Raw genomic sequence first — 16610 nt, forward strand, 5'->3', positions numbered from 1 at the left:
CGACATTCTTCTTAATGTCTTCTTTTGTGTTCAGCAGAAGAAGAAAAAAATCATACAGGTTTGAAACAACTTTAGGGTGAGTAAATGATGACAGAATTTTCATTTTAAGTGAACTATTCCTTTAACGGATCTATGTTCTTTATTTGTTTGATGCATTCATTTTTGGCCACACAAAATGAATAAGATTAAACAAGATGAGACATGTCTTGTTTAGCATAATATTATACGATCGATATTCAAGCAAAGTAAATATTTTTGTGAATTCCACAAGCATGCAGCAAAAACCGTTTTCAACAGTAATGATAATTGAAAAAGAAGAAATTAGATAGTATTGAAATGCAAAATAGCAGAAAGGTTTCTGTGAGGATCCTTATACCATTATTTGTCACTCACTGCAATTGTGTGTGTCACGCTCTGAGCACGAACTATGACTATTTGGACTCTGTCCTTGCATGCATTTCAGACTCCTGCCTTTGAATTCAGAGTTCATGTTGTGAAATCCTCAGGTTTTTCCCCCTTGGTTAAAAGGTTCTGGTCATTTGTGCACGTCTTTGTCTTCATCATGCTGCATATCACTGGCCTCACTCCTCGAACCCTTTCATCAGACCATGTCTTGTCTGTTTGCCAAAATGATTTCATCAACTGCTCTTGATGTAATTCTCTGTGTTTGACTGACGTCACAACAATCAGACAACTTTGTTAACCACACTCATTCAGCACACACACACACACACGTTGGGTTTTCATGTTTTATGGGGACTCTCCATAGACGCAGACAAATAGATAGAAAAATATGCATTTTTACCTTTCCAAAACACATAATTTAGTATGATTAATACGCTTTTTTTCCTCATGGGGACCAAAAAATGTCCCCACAAGGAAAAGTATTTAGGATATTGTGTAGGCCACACACACACACACACACACACACACACACACACACACAAAGTGGCCTAATTATTTGAGTAGCCTAGATGGCATTTTGGGTATTTTATGTTTAGTGTATAATTTACATAAGGTGCCAACTGAGGACATTTCTCTTACAAGAAATGTTTGTGAAAGTAGGCTATGTGAAAACAGCATGCGTTTTATAGTTCAAAAGCATCAAATGAATGCTCTATTTAGAGTTCCCACTTCAGGCCCCTCTGCACATCCAAAACACAGTTCAGAGAACACCCTGTCTGTGTCGACCTACAAAGTGAACATGCTTGAGAAGGACAATGCGGAAAATGAAGAACCTGAAAATCAACTTTATCTCAGAACTCGTGTTTCCCAACCCTGTGCTGCACAGTTCATCCATGGTTTTCCAAATATTTTGCGAAATAATTTAAAATATGTGTATTACACTAAGAGTAAGGATGGGTGTAGCCAGGCCTATTATGGACATTTTGGAGTTAAAAGCCTTCTTCCAAAGTCGACATAGGCAGATATTTTCCCACACCCGTCCACTCCCAGCCAATGGCGTCCCCGGAGTCTGAGCACGCCCGCTCGCATCACTCCTGCCCGGCCTCTGCGCTCGCCTCATATAAATACACACTTGTTCCAGTCGCTCGATCCCGATTCATTCAGATCCATCGGCGTCAGTGAGGAGAGACCACTTCATCCATTCACACACAGTAGTGCTACTTCCCTGCAGACCTATCAAGTAAGAATGGCGTTCGACTTTTAAACTCTTTTAGTTGTATTGTCATCGCATCTTGTGTCTTAATATTAATTTCATTAAGTATAATATGAGTTTGGAAGGGTATACTTATACATAAACGTGTGTTTTGAAACGTTAACATGCAGTTGTTCTCAAACTGTGCAGATGTGTTATGCAATTCTGTCGCTACATAGGTTCTGCTCTTTAATTTATGTCATGAATCACATTAGCAAAAATCCCTGTTTGGTTTGGGTTGACAGTGCAAAATGATCTACTGAATCAACGCAGGCTATGCATGTTGCAATTTATCCATGCGTGGCATTTTCGTGCACTGCGAAAAATGGAGGCAATTCATAACTTTAATAAGTACACAGGGTGTAAAAGACAGTGTTGTGCAGTTCTTCATGATACTGCACTAATGTGTGAAACTTTTTGCACATAATCGCAAAGAAAACTGCAAAATCTTCAGCTCTATCAGTAGTGTGAACCCTGGACTTGTTTGTTCAGTGGGAGGAGCCAGTGTTTCTCTCTGGACTAAAGTTCAACAGTCAGGCCAAATATTTACAGATAAGAGTGCATAACCCAGTGAGCCGAATAACAGAAGTTCTGTAAATTATGGGTTTATTATTTTTGCTAATAACAGACATCTGCTCCTCTTGCCAGCATGACGCATCAGTTTCCAGCTCTCTCTACGGAGCAGAAGAAGGAGCTTGGCACAATTGCCCAGCGCATTGTGGCAACTGGAAAAGGCATCTTGGCTGCAGATGAGTCCATAGGTAGGAATGTGTGGCGTATTGCATTTGATAGAGTACCACCTTTATGCAAAATGCCTTAATTGATCAACAAGAAGTTATGAATATGCTTCAACTGTCACTATAAATGGTTATTAACAGTGTTATCTTACTGTGTTTACTCTATCAGCTTGAAGATATAGTGATAATGAAATGTATCGCTCTCCAGATGGTCTTAGATGTTTGTTTCATATTCTAGGCACCATGGCGAATCGTTTTCAGAAGGTAAATGTGGAGAACACCGAAGAGAACCGTCGTAGCTATCGCGACCTCCTCTTCTCTGTAGACCCTTCTATCTCTGAACATATTGGTGGTGTCATCCTTTTCCATGAAACACTGTACCAGAAATCAAACAAAGGAGTTCTGTTTCCAAAAGTTGTCAAGGATATGGGCATCGTAGTTGGTATCAAGGTGAGCTTTCGGTGCATTTCTGAAGATATTGTCCAAAATATAGTTTGGATGCATTTATTCATGATGTAGCAACCGAAGGATACAAACACAACACACAAGGTCTTCTCATTAATCTTGGCAGTAATGTTATGAATTAAAGTTTTGTGTTTTTGTGCATAAAGGTGGACAAAGGCACATCAGGCCTGGGCGGTACAGATGGAGAGACAACCATACAGGGTAACTTTCTTCCTCAAATACTTCTTAACATGACAGTTATCTATCCTGACTTGTATCAATTTTAAATGAAGCTATTTTTGCCTGATTTGTTTCACTCAGGGTTGGATGGTCTGTCTGAACGCTGTGCCCAGTACAAGAAGGATGGTTGTGACTTTGCCAAGTGGCGTTGTGTACTTAAGATCTCTGACAGCTGCCCCTCTGCTCTCGCAATAGCTGAAAACGCTAACGTTCTTGCCAGATATGCCAGCATTTGTCAACAGGTATGTCTAAACAGAATGTGGCTGGCTCATGGAATCCTATTTATTGTTCATAAACAGCCTTTACATGACTCTGAACAGTTGATAGTGTGCCAGTACTATTTATTTTGTTTCCAAACTGTCTATAAGATCTTTTCTTCTGATTAATTCATTCTTCCTCAATTCCTTTAGAATGGCTTGGTTCCCATTGTAGAGCCTGAGATCCTCCCAGACGGAGATCATGATCTGCAACGGTGCCAGTACGCCACTGAGAAGGTAAGCTTCCTTCCAGAATAAACAAGGGTTAGTTCACCCAAAAAAATGAAAATTCTGTCATTAATTACTCACCCTCATGTCGTTCCAAACATGTAAGACTTTTGTTCATCTTGGATGAAATCCAAGAGGTTTCTGAACCACCCATTGGCTGCAACATCATCGCAACTTTCAAGGCCCAGAAAGGTAGTGAAGACATTGTTAAAATAGTCCGTGACTACAGTGGTTCAACCTTAATGTTATGAGGTGACGAGAATACTTGTGAAAAAAACAACAAAAATAACGACTTTTTTCTACAATCTCTTCTCTTCCACGTCATTCTGCTACGCTATTCACCTTATTCCGCCCCGCCCACTTTTACTTCTGTCCAGTACTTCCGTTGTAAACCAACTTCCGGTTTAGCGGACCCTCATTCAATTTCGAGGAGAACTGCAGAGAAGTCTCACTGATAAAATGTCACATAAGATAAGCTAATTTGTGCCAAATGTGCTATGTACGTGTGTACCAACAGCACAGCAATGCACTGTTTCTCGGGGTAATTTTTAAACGACTTTTAGGTGTTTATATGACCCGTCTGCCTGTCTGATCGCAGCCCGGCCGATGTGTAGTGTTTAGCCTACATTAGCCACAAACATCTAATGTTGTAATGGTCTCACTACAGGACACATACACATGCTATACCTTGTTTGAAAGCTATGGTCCTCTTGAATTCAGTCGCTGGATTTATTTTACAGCCATTACTTGTGTTAGAGATCAAACCATAAGAAATTGCAGCTAGCAGTTAGCTAAGCTAACGTTCCCCTCTTGTTCATCTAGTTGAGGCTCTACTTTCTTTCTACACCAGTTCGTGGCTATTTTTTTCTCATCTGTTGGCTATACACTGCAAATGTATCTGGTGATTAAGCAAACAAACTGTGGTGTAATAATGTTTCAAACTTTACATGTAGTAGTGTTTGTGCACATCTTCATAACTAAGTAATAGCTATTAGAAAGACACAGCTATTAAATAATTTGATTGTGGCATTGTTTCAAAAGCTTCAAGTGAAATGTACTTTAGTACGTTGCAGCAGTTGTTAATAACCATAGGCCAACGCATTTGGCTATAATATTATAGTCTATCTACTTATATCAAGACAGATAACAGATTGGACCAGGGCAAACAAAGCGCTAAGTAGCTAAACCAGGAAGTGAGATTACGCGGATGGCGCCACCCAGTGCTACTTCCGGAATAAGGTGAATTAATGTAGTAAACAGAGTGCAGGGGTTCCTGGTTCTACATCAGAACGCCGACTCACTATTGGCCGACGCTGGTCACATGAGCACCACGACACATGCGTGTGATGCTGACGCAGGAGCTAGCCAATAGTTAGTCGGCGTTCTGACGTAGAATAAAGTCATTATTATTGTTGTTGGGTGGTTCAGAAACCTCTCGGATTTCATCAAAAATATCTTCATTTGTTTTCCAAAGATGAACAAATGTCTTACGGGTTTGGAACGACATGAGGGTGAGTAATTAATGACAGAATTGTTAGGGGAACTAACCCTTTAAAGCAGAGCAATTCCAAATTATCCATTAAAAATAACTCCCAACAAATTGCAACCAAGGTCCTGGCGGCTGTGTACAAGGCTCTCTCTGACCACCACGTGTATCTGGAGGGAACTCTGCTCAAACCAAACATGGTCACTGCTGGACACTCCTGCACCAAGAAGTACACCCCTCAGGAGGTTGCCATGGCAACAGTCACTGCTCTCAGACGCACTGTCCCGGCTGCTGTACCAGGTATGTCAGTCCTCGCCCGGTCACTATAGAGGAAGGCCTCCATTTAAGTGCTCTTCAAATGTTCAACATCTCTCTTCTGGTTCTCAGGCATCTGCTTCCTCTCTGGTGGTCAAAGTGAGGAGGAGGCCTCTCTGAATCTGAATGCCATGAACCAGCTTCCCCTGAACAGACCCTGGAAGCTGAGCTTCTCTTATGGCCGTGCTCTCCAGGCCTCGGCTCTTGCTGCATGGAAGGGACAAGCAGCGAACAAGAAGGCTGGACAGGATGCCTTCGTCACACGTGCCAAGGTAACCAATGTCAAACTTAAAATACTGTATGTGGGCAATATTGTGTTGTCAGTTTATAGGCCTACCATATTAAATGAAGCGGCATTCCTTGATTCAATTTTTTGTTTCCTTTTCAGATCAATAGTCTTGCATCAAAAGGCGAATACAAGCCCTCAGGCCAGGCTGACCAAGCATCTAAACAGTCCCTCTTTACCGCCAGCTATGTCTACTAAACTCAACAACAAACAACTGCAACTTGTTCTGGACAATGCTAAATTTACATGCATAATTGTTCTGTGATTTATCAATAAAATAGCTATGAAACTGAAACGTTCTAGCATATATTTCTTAGTAACCAAAACCGACAGATTCACTATTAGTGGAGACTCTGCCAGGCAGAATTAATTTACACATGCTCTCTCACTAATGCATTCATATAAATGTAATCTTTACTGTGCTACTTTATCTGTATCTGATTTCGAACGAGCAGAAATCTGTGAGTAATACAACGACAAAAGAACTGATAAAAATAAGCTGTTATGTAGGAGCAATAGCTTTGTGGGCAGCGCTGTGTCAACTGTGCACAACCGCATTCGCTTATTCATTAATGACGTCATCAGCGACTAGTCGACTCAACTTTAATTATATAAATATCGACTTTAAAACATCCAAAGTCGTTCAACCCCTACTGACAACACATGAATGTGTACACTTGTTAATTGTTCTAAAAAGAATGTTCTACCAAAAATGACTCGAACAGAACCTGGATTAGTTTCAGTTTAATGAACATTAAGGGGGAGTTGATTTTAGTTAACAATTTTGTAGTGCTCTACTTTACTAAGAACTTGTCACAGTATAAAACCTTAGGTAATGTGCCTTTGCATTAGATGTCACCTGGTCTGTCTGACTTCCTACAGTGAGTTTCAAATAGGAAGGTTGAAGAGCACCAAAATGTCATGCAGGTTATTCTTTCTTGCTTCATCTGCTGCTGTTCTTCCCCAAATATCAGTAATCTGATAGGGAAAAGACAAATCTTACATGTTACAGGTTGTTTTCATCGGAGTGGTCCAAGTTTTCATCGGAGTGGTCCAAGACCTTATGCTGGGTACACACCAAAAGATTTTTTACATCTTATAAGATTTTCAAAATGTGATAGACCACAAACATGAGGACAAAAAATCCTAGATTTAAGTGTTTTGCTCCAATAGTGTGTGGTGTGCCATGACGTGACAAAGACAGCACACCACACACAAACAGATTTTCAACCAGAGTCTCGACTGTGAACACAGGAAATCTCGCAAAATCTCACGAAACTTCAGAATAAGCATGCCGGATGATATGCAGGAAGAAATTGCGATGATAGTGTTTGGAATGATTTTCACAGAAAATTCATGTGAAAAAAAAACATTATACCCACCATTATATATAACCATTTATACAGAAATATATTCATTCTTTATTGTCTTTATTTATTCTTTATTGGATTTATTGTCTCTTTAGAAAAAGTTATTTAATCCCTCTATAGAACCTCACTGAACCCTTAACACTCAGCTTCCTGCAAGTGTGTGTGTGTGAGAATGACTGTGTCTTCCATCATCTCACTTGTCCTCGGAGTTCCCCCCACACATCTGATCGTAAATATTAAACATGTTGAATATTTACGATTCGCGATCGGGCGGCTCCGACGTTCTTCCAAGCAGGTTCGGACACTCTTAACACACCTCACACCAAGGGAAAATCTGATAAGATAATCTGTTGAACCATCAAGATAATTGGGACATAGCTAGGATTGTCGGAAGGGGGGAAATCGGCCCAAAATCAGCCCGATTATCTTTTGGTGTGTACCCAGGACTATTGTCACACTTGAACTTGGAATACATGTGTGGTTGTAATAAAAAAATAGTAGCAATCCCTTCCCTCGCAGGTCAATTTGATCCACATAGGAATGAATGGGAAAAATGTGGTTTTGTTTTTTTATTGTCCAAAAAAAAAAAAAAAAAAATCTGGCACAATCCAGAACAAACACACACACACACACACACAAATGTAGGCATGAGACAGAACATCCCCAATGCAGAACATTTAAAGTGGCTTGCCCTGTCAGATACTCTGACAGATATATGTGCTGACAGATAGATACTTTAATGTGTTGAGATGTTGTTGTTTTTCTCAGTGCATAAATTTCACAAGTTTATTCTCCATCTGTAAATGTTAGAAATTAAAATAGTTCCATTTTGCTGTCAGAAGTTGACGAGCCTTCATAAGCAAATGTCCGCTAAACTTTACAGACGTGCACCAAACAGACGGAGAACGATAACATAAATGGAAGCACAATATTCTTACTAAAATATGCATATTGCTAAAATATTTGTTGTTGGATACCAAAGTGTATTTTTATGATAGCAGTAATTCAAAAAGGTACTGTACATTAATGGGGTAATCAGACATAATGAATCTGTGCTTTGTTTTTATTTTCATTTTTAGTTTAGTGGATTTAAAAATAAAATCATTACTTCAGTTTTTAGATTGTAATGTTACAATGTTAGAATTTAATGTGATTTTTTTGCACATAATATATAGTATTACTGAATTCACTATATTTGTTTTCATAGCCTTAAATATGGACATTGTTTATAGGACATCATTGGCCAGGATGTGAAATTTTCAGATTTAAAAAAACAGAACAGATTAAAAATAAATAAAAAATTAAAATAGAAAAACAGAAAATACAAAGATATATAACGTTTCCATGCGATCGTCATGCGATAAAAATGCTAAAACTTTCCCAAAAAATGATTTTATAATGTCTAAATCGAGTATTTTGTATTTAAGTTGAAAGAATGTGAAAAAATGTGCTTAAATTATATTATTAAATTAAATCATTGATAAAATCTAGTAATTTAGAGGTAAATAAAACAAAAAATAAGGAAAAATCTCCAAAATATTGCATTCAAAAAATTGAAAAAATATTATCAAAATGAAATGATATAAGCTTTCTGGACCAAAAATGTATTAAGTATAATTTTAGGTCCTCACGTCATTTTGACCCGGGAGTGAAGGGAGTGCTACAGCTGCATGTTGACTTGTTAGAGTGCCACCAATCAGAAAAGTAAAAATTATGCATTCATAATGTTCAATATACATGTTAACAAATCTACTTTTATTATACCTCTGGGCTAGCGCCATATTGAAGAAGTTTGGACACCATGAGCTCGTTCCTCTTCTCCACTGCTGCATGTAAAGCAGTCCGTCCATTGTAATCACGCTGGTTCATGTTTGTACCAGCTGAGAACCACGCATGCACAAGCCTATAGTCTTTAGCCAAAACTGCCCTAAATTAGAGAGGACAGTTGAATGCAAACGTCCACAACAGACTGACAAGTTAATTGGTTGTTTGAAAGACTGACTTGATAAGATCCATGCCGATTCGCACAGGATTTTGAGTTACTGTGGCTCCGTGCTGTATCAAAATCTTGATCAGGTCAAAGTGCCTGGCATATGTATAAGGCAATGGTGTAAAAAATGAAATGTACTTAAATTAAATAATTTAAACTGCTGAAAACCACTTACTTTTTTTTAATGGCAAGATGCAGTGGCGTGTAACCAAAGCGGGTTTCCAATTGGCATGTTCCTCCAAGAGTCAGTAACTGTATTGCCATATCAATGTTCCCCGTTTCACAGGCGGTGTGCATGGCAGTGTATCCATCATAGTTTCCAGCATCTACATCCATCTAAAGAAAGCATGAGATAAAGCATGGATTAAGAATTATATAACCGGCCATATGAAAGAGAAGCTAAATGAATAGTGTATTCTACATCTTACACGCTTGAGAATCTCCTGTAAAGACACAAAGTCGTCGTTCTCCACGCATCTGCCGGCAAAAGAGGGCATCAGCATTTGGTGAATCGATTCGACGTCCTGGGTAGAAACAAGTTAATCGGACGTTACGACACTTCATTCATCCAAAAGACTTTGATTCACCTCAATAAATGAATACAAACAAAGGATGGCAAAAGTGTAAGCTCACTCACTTCAGGCGTCTTGTTTTTAAGCCAGGGGAGTTTTAGCACCAAGCCCAAGGTGCGGAGGAACTGCCGGTTTCGAAGTTTAATTTTCGATATCGATAACGGAAGAAATAACGGATCATACGGTTCCGCTTCTGGTTCCTCGACTAGTAATTTATACATCAAATGAAGCTTTAGATTAAAGAGATTTTAATAACAACATGACTAAATGGTTTCTATTTTTTTATATTCAAAATTGTGAAATCTTTACTTACAGTACATGTTTGAAGATGTTTTTTTTAATCTTGCTCAGCTTTGTTGAAGTTAAACTACCGTTAGATTCCGGCTCTTGCCGCGCGCGGGTTTAGTTGCGCATACGTCAGTGTCCTGAGACGCGCGCTTAGGATTGCACATGCGCATTGGCCTGCCGCCTGACCAATATAATATACGTAGATAAAGGCTAATGTTCGGGCCATTCTACAGGATTGTTGCAAACTGCTGTCCCACAACCAAAAAACAAAAAAAACACACACATTTAAAAAGCATTTAAGTATTCAAATCCTTCTATTATCTATTGAAACCCACAATAATATTTAAAATAGTAGGCTATGCCTAATAAAATCTTAATTTATTGGGCTACTTTCAATTGGGAGGTGGCTGTCCTGAACCCAACCCCTAAATTTCAGCTTATGAAAATAATTTTGAAATAGTTTTTGCATTTTATTCCATTGTTTTTTTTTATTCGTTTCTGAATATAATAAACAAAGAAGGGGATTTAGAGAATCTGCATTTATGTATAAAAAGTATTTTGCCAATAATATAAAGTTATTAATCAAATTAAATAAAACACAAAAATGATTGCTATTCCGTTGATTAGGGTATATTTTGTAAGGTGTAAGTGAAACCATCAGCGACCACGTCTTTTTCCATCAGCCAGACCTGTTATGTTTTCCAAACGGAGCCAGAGTAGGCTCATGAAATGAAGAACAAAAAAATGTACTGTATCTTCAGAGAAAGAATTTAAAACATGAGAAATTTATTGGAACGATATGGGCTATGTCATTTAATGTTCTAAAATATTTTACAGCATCAAATGTACGATCCAATTTATTTCTTAAAATGTGATTGGATGTTAGCTTGTCTTATAATGTTTATTTTTCAAGTTTATTTTTTATTTGATCAAATTCAATATCACCAACATATAGAAAGGGAAGGGCTGCAGTCAGTTTTGGATAAGAGAGGGAACATTTTCAGGGTATTGCATTAATAACCGTGAAGAACTGTTGGATGACAGGCAAATCCATGTTTTAAAGTGAAAGCATTGTGTAAGATGTTACCATTCTCATCCATTACCCATCACAGACCAAAAATATTAGTTCATTTTGTATTTTGTTCATGTTCATGTTAATGGTCTTAAGTATGACAATCGACATGCTCTTTTACAAAGGGATTTTGTCTCTAGTCCTATTTTTCTGGAATGGCTGTGTTGATGGTCTGATATGGCATAAAATTAGGAAACAACCTCATATTTATTTAATCACTAATAACAGTAAACAGATCCAGTTGTGATCTTGATATACTTTGTACATTTTGTGATGTAGAATAGATCACAAAATTTACAAAGTATATTTAAATATCACAATTTTGTCAGATTTCTCCTTATTTATGCGTCATATAATTTTGGTTCAGCAATACAATTTCTATAATCTGAAAAACACGAAAGCTGTCAATTGTATTAATGTATAACATTTCAATGTTTTCATATAAGTTTTGATTTACTTTTTTATTTTGTATTTTTCTCTCTCTAAAACTCTTTACCACCTGGCTCTAAAAAAAAGTTAGCTTAATTACTACCCTGTAAAAAAGTGTTCAATTCATTTAAACAAATCTAGTAAACCTGTTGCTTTAAAATGATTAAACAATGCTTAATTGAAAAAATTAAGTTATGCGAACTTGAAGTTGAAGCATGAAGTTTATGTACTTAATTTTAAGGCAATGGGTTTCCTCAATTTTTTGAAGTTGAGTCAACTGATCACTTTTTAGTTTTTTTTTTACAGTGTAGCAATAGCATACAGATACCCGAATTAGCCTGCATAGCTTGTACTTGTCCTATGTATTCACAATCATGATTTAATGTAATTAAGCTAAGTGTTAAATAGCTCAAACATGCATTTTAGTCTGAGACTAGGCTTAAGCCTTGTCTGTGAAATCAGGGGGTTAATGTATTAGTGTGAGAAAAGAAACAGTGAAGTGATTCGCAAAATATCTTGAGGCCACGAAATTTCAAATAAAGACTTTCAAACCCAGGAAAGCAAAGCAAAACATATCTAGATACATAAAAAAATAAATAAAAAAAAAACCTCAATTATGTTGGTTTATTTTAAGTTCAATCCTGTTCCTATTTTCCACGCAACTGCACACATCAAGCATATGTACACACACACAATATGAACATTGTAAGCGGACTACTTGATTACTATAAACAAATTTATTATTTACACAGCATTTCTATAGGAATGATTCTGTCCCAAGCTTTTTGATCCATATAAGTAGTTGATCACTGTAACTGTGATCACTATAAGCAGTTTCCACTGTAGTAGGATCATGCTCAGTGATATTCTACCACTTTTCTTTAATCACATATCAAGTACAGCACTATAGCGGCTCGGTGGGTTTGAGCTCACAGACGGGGAAGGAATGGAAAGGCTGTGGTCTTTTCTCCGAAGATTTGCCAGAGTCACAAAGGAGATGACTCCATCTCACCGCCTTGACCTGTTGACTGATGCCCTTTTGCATTATGGACGGAGGAAATCAACTGTCCTAGGTTTGTCCACTGCTGCATAACCTGTCAAAATTCTGTGCTGCATGGTGCACTGTTTATACACTGTTTGATATTTTCTGGAGTGAAGATGATCACTCACAATTTGGTCAGCATAAGTAAATTAAACCCTCTTTGCAGAGATGCAGCTCCTGCAAAGAGACAAAGCAGAGAAAATATCGAGACATCTCATCTGTCATCAGAGAGGCACCAGGTAAACAATGCACATAAGCAGCAGGTAACAATAGTTGTAATTTTAGATTCCATTTACAAGCGCATTTTGCATGGGGTATGTAGTATTGATGTTGTCTTGTTTTCTGTTGTCTAGTGTTGGTTTCTGAGGGAGACATGGAGAAATGGAAGAAAAGGGAGATGGCAATAAGTGAGCAACTGAAGTGAATGCGTGAATGTATTGAATACTGTATGAAGGTCATGAATATTATTAGCAAAGAATGTTGCAAATATGTTATACTTACCTTTCTGTGTACAGTAATGAAATATAATCCAGTAAGCCATGTGAAGAAGTTACATGAAATGAAGCACTTAATTAGAGCAATAGTAATGTCTTTATCTGTGGAAAAGGGACTACATCATCAAGCTGATTCAGTTCTACAAGTTCAAGTAAGAGTTCAATGTGTTTATGTAAGACATATGGTAATCACAGCATCTTTAAGTGCCCTGCCGATGAGCTTCAACATGGAAGCCTAGGTTTGATTACAGTAACAGCACAGTTTTGAAGGAAACTGTTACAATGGTTATACATTGAGAGTTGCTATAATACTGCAGTAATTTAATATGGTGTGATTAGTAATCAATTATCAGCAAGGCCTCCCTTATAACGTATACACTGTTTGGTCAGGTGTACCACAGTAATGCTTTCTGCTTGGTAGCTACTGAATCTTTGTGCTGTGTTTTTATTTATTTTATGCATAGATCTGGGACTCGTGAGTGTGAAACAGATTAAGTAAGCAGTAATCTGTCTGTCACTGTTCTCTGAGCAAGTGTGTAAATAATTAATACGATTTATTTGCTGACCATTGTAGAATTGAGGACTCTCTGCTGAACATGGAGAAAAAACACCAGATTGGGAGAAGATGTCAAGAATATGATTCAGACTTCCAGTCTACCCTTAAAAGATGTTGACCGTGAGCTCAGAGGCCAGCTAATCTGCAAGGCTAGAACTGAATCGAGGGAGAGAGCAGTCCTCCACCATCTGAAAAGAAAATATCCAGGTAAAGTGCTGTGGATAAGTAGATACATTAAGATATTAAGATCAACTTTGAAAAGGACCATAATGCAAACTAATAAATTAATTTCTCTGCATGTGTGTTTCCTAACTTTGCTACAGATGGGCGGGGCATTGCCATTACTGTCCAAGCAGGAAGCCAGCTCCAACAAGAGACTGAGAATACAAAAGCAACAATTGATTTTCAGGAAGCATGCGATCCCTCTTGGCATGTCTACTTCTGCTTTGATGACGCTGTAAGTATTAGTTACCTAACCATAGTAACCACACAGCAGTCACTCTAGAAACAATCTTACAACTGTAAGGCTGGTGCCAGTATGTCTGATCGACCCCTCGATGAAAAACAAAAGGCCCTCCTGAGAATTAACACTTGAACTATCTCCTGCATATGTAACAGGAACTTCCGAGAGTGCTATATATACAGTACTTCGCTCGAAAGTATTTTATTCACAGACACTTTTTTAAATGATAAATTCAACATTTGTCCACAGAAAAACCATAACTTGATAACTCAACAATAAGATATGTTCATGTTAAGGTTAACACTTTTAACAATTTCTCCTTCGAATTCTGAGAAATACGGAAGTGCATTGTGTTGTGGGCGAGGTTTACGGGTTCTACTCCTGTTTCGGCTAAAATATCTTAAATAAACCAACATATTTACATTTTCTTAACGTAAATCATCTAGATACAGTGTAATTAATAGATTGGCTGTACTAGATAATATATATATATATATATATATATATATATCTTTTTACAACCCTAATTTACAACCCTACTGTGCAAAACAGAAAAACTACAACTGTAGTGCTGATTTGTATCAAGCTGCATTGTGTAGCTATAGGGAATTGTAGTTTTTAAAACATGTTTTTCTTAGAATTGGAGGTTGTAAATAGTGAGTTGAGAGTACAGTGAGGAATTTAGAGGGATTGTAAACACATCTATGTAATCAGATTTTAAATATCTAATTTTTAAATGGTTTAAAATTATTTTTAACCATACCTGACAGTGTCCAAATTGTTGACTATATTCACATGATTACTGAGGACAAGAGCTCTCTATAAGAGTTGGTCCCATGTTTGTAGCCCCTTTTATTGCTTAATTATAAGCCTTCAAACATGCACCAGGCGTGTAGTCCTTCTTTACAAACCAACCCTCAACAAACCCCTTGTCTGGCCTTAAAATTTATAATACAGAATTTTTATCGCTTCCGCGTAGCCACGCGAACCGGAATTATCCCGACAACGTTTTATCTGTACAGAGGTAAAGGGAAGGAAAGGAGGCCTTCACAGGGGAGAGACTAGTTGACACTTCAGGACTGTGTTGTCTTCGTGTCCAGCTGCAGGTCCTTCATCCGATCTGGATACGGCCTGGATCCGGCGGACTGCGGTAAACCTCGGAATAAACAGAGACTAATATTAGCGTAGACGCCTTTCTTCTTATGATGTAACTAACAAGTACATCAGGATTTATAGGAAGTGTTCCCGGTTCTGGCTGACCTAATCTATGCAGCCTAATAATCATTTAACTGATTTGAATAATAGAAATGAAATGTTCTATATCAGTAGTCTTCACTATTTTTTTCACGAGAGCCGCACTGATTGGACAAAGTCAGTAGAGAGCCATTTTTACCGCAAAGTATAAAAAGTTACATCCAGTCATAAATACCATGTCTGCTTATCAATCTGTCATCCCTGAACAGTCAATATGCGATGCAATAAATACAAAAGGGTGAAAAAAAAAAAAAAAAAAAAACATTCTTTATGATTTACCAGTCAAATTTGTAACTGAGACAAGATGATTTCCCTTAATATTCCCTCAATATTTTAAATGTATCTAGTCAGTGACAGAGAAACATGTTTGTCTAAAATAACTGTATTTTCAGCTTCAGAATCATAAATATTTTTATTCTGGTGTCTCTATTGGCCTGTGCTTTGGGTTTCCAGCACCATGTCCAAGAATATTCATTTATACACACAATGTAATATCAAATTTATCAGTTTAATAAACAGTACATTTTTTGTTAACCTTTTATCATATGTCTTGGAGTATCGCAATAATATTGTATCGTGAGTTCAGTATTGTGATATGTATCGAATCGTGACATGAGGGTATCGTTACACCCCTAACATTAACCCATCATGATGTATCTAACCATCCAAGAGCACATGCAGCGTTAAGAGCTGGAAAGACCACCATAACTGGCAACTGCGCAGAGACTGATATGTTTACATGCACAACTTTAGTTTCAATCACATTGAATTAATTCCGATTGATGAATCTGAATGTATTGTAGTTTACATGAACGCTAAACATTGTGATGTGATACATGATCGGGTTGATGAGCGCATGCGCACACTGCACAAATATACAAAGTTTCCCGTTGTTGTTGCTTAATAACTATTCTCCTACATTGGTTCTTTATTTGTTTTAAACAGCAGACTTAATATTTATCAAATGCTGGTCATAATTTGGAGACTATGAACATATGAACCGTTGTGCCATGCTGTTTGTATTTATCACGCAGTAAAAATGCCCAAAACCAGTCGTCTGTGGATGAGAATCTGAAACAAGGACTGGTGAGCCGTTGTCCTGCTTCACTTCACAGATGTTAGGTGAAAGGAGAATTATAGAATGACAGGACACTCATTTATATGACACTATTCATCAGGAGAACAGCTCGTTCAGCGCGTCAATCGTCGTCCTTTCAGTTCCGGTTCAATCAATCAAGTGGTTACATCTCGATAAACCACCCCTTTCTATCTGATCGAAATAGAGCCCTACTTGTTGTTAAAGGAGAACTCCGGTCAATTTTAACATTTTTGTAAATTTGGAGTGCTGTCAGTACAGAGAACAACGACAAAAATCAGTGTTGCCTACACCGTGTTATCCTCTTTTTAAAATTTGCACCCTGTTGACTTCA

At 37.6% G+C, this 16610-nt stretch overlaps 2 protein-coding genes across 2 annotated transcripts; one reads left to right on the forward strand and one right to left on the reverse strand.

Moving 5' to 3' along the window:
* The first annotated feature begins 1258 nt into the window (after positions 1-1258).
* Positions 1259-5945, forward strand: aldob (aldolase b, fructose-bisphosphate). The gene is made up of 9 exons (XM_079893535.1): positions 1259-1645; positions 2306-2418; positions 2633-2844; positions 3006-3060; positions 3160-3320; positions 3489-3572; positions 5175-5349; positions 5437-5636; positions 5753-5945. Exons 2-9 carry the CDS (start codon positions 2307-2309, stop codon positions 5846-5848), a joined length of 1095 nt encoding a protein of 364 aa, XP_079749661.1. The 5' UTR covers positions 1259-1645; position 2306; the 3' UTR covers positions 5849-5945.
* A 433-nt stretch (positions 5946-6378) lies between these two features.
* Positions 6379-10014, reverse strand: LOC307171744 (L-asparaginase). The gene is made up of 7 exons (XM_079893536.1): positions 9896-10014; positions 9648-9787; positions 9439-9534; positions 9186-9346; positions 9023-9106; positions 8785-8947; positions 6379-6628 (listed from the first exon to the last, which is right to left on the reverse strand). Exons 1-7 carry the CDS (start codon positions 9900-9902, stop codon positions 6539-6541), a joined length of 741 nt encoding a protein of 246 aa, XP_079749662.1. The 5' UTR covers positions 9903-10014; the 3' UTR covers positions 6379-6538.
* Between the last annotated feature and the right edge of the window lie 6596 nt (positions 10015-16610).

This window comes from Squalius cephalus (assembly GCF_949319135.1).
Source record: "Squalius cephalus genome assembly, chromosome: 14".
NCBI classification, from domain to species: domain Eukaryota; kingdom Metazoa; phylum Chordata; class Actinopteri; order Cypriniformes; family Leuciscidae; genus Squalius; species Squalius cephalus.

Excerpts from the sequence above, each read along its gene's own strand:
- LOC307171744 (XM_079893536.1), bottom strand. Across the intron at positions 9,535-9,647 it reads TTAAAAACAAGACGCCTGAA|GACGTCGAATCGATTCACCA; the intron begins GTGAGTGAGCTT and ends GTTTCTACCCAG. Across the intron at positions 8,948-9,022 it reads ATCGGCATGGATCTTATCAA|GGCAGTTTTGGCTAAAGACT; the intron begins GTCAGTCTTTCA and ends TCTCTAATTTAG.
- aldob (XM_079893535.1), top strand. The coding sequence starts at position 2,307 with ATGACGCATCAGTTTCCAGCTCTCTCTACGGAGCAGAAGAAGGAGCTT. Across the intron at positions 3,573-5,174 it reads GCCAGTACGCCACTGAGAAG|GTCCTGGCGGCTGTGTACAA; the intron begins GTAAGCTTCCTT and ends ATTGCAACCAAG. Across the intron at positions 5,350-5,436 it reads TGTCCCGGCTGCTGTACCAG|GCATCTGCTTCCTCTCTGGT; the intron begins GTATGTCAGTCC and ends TCTGGTTCTCAG.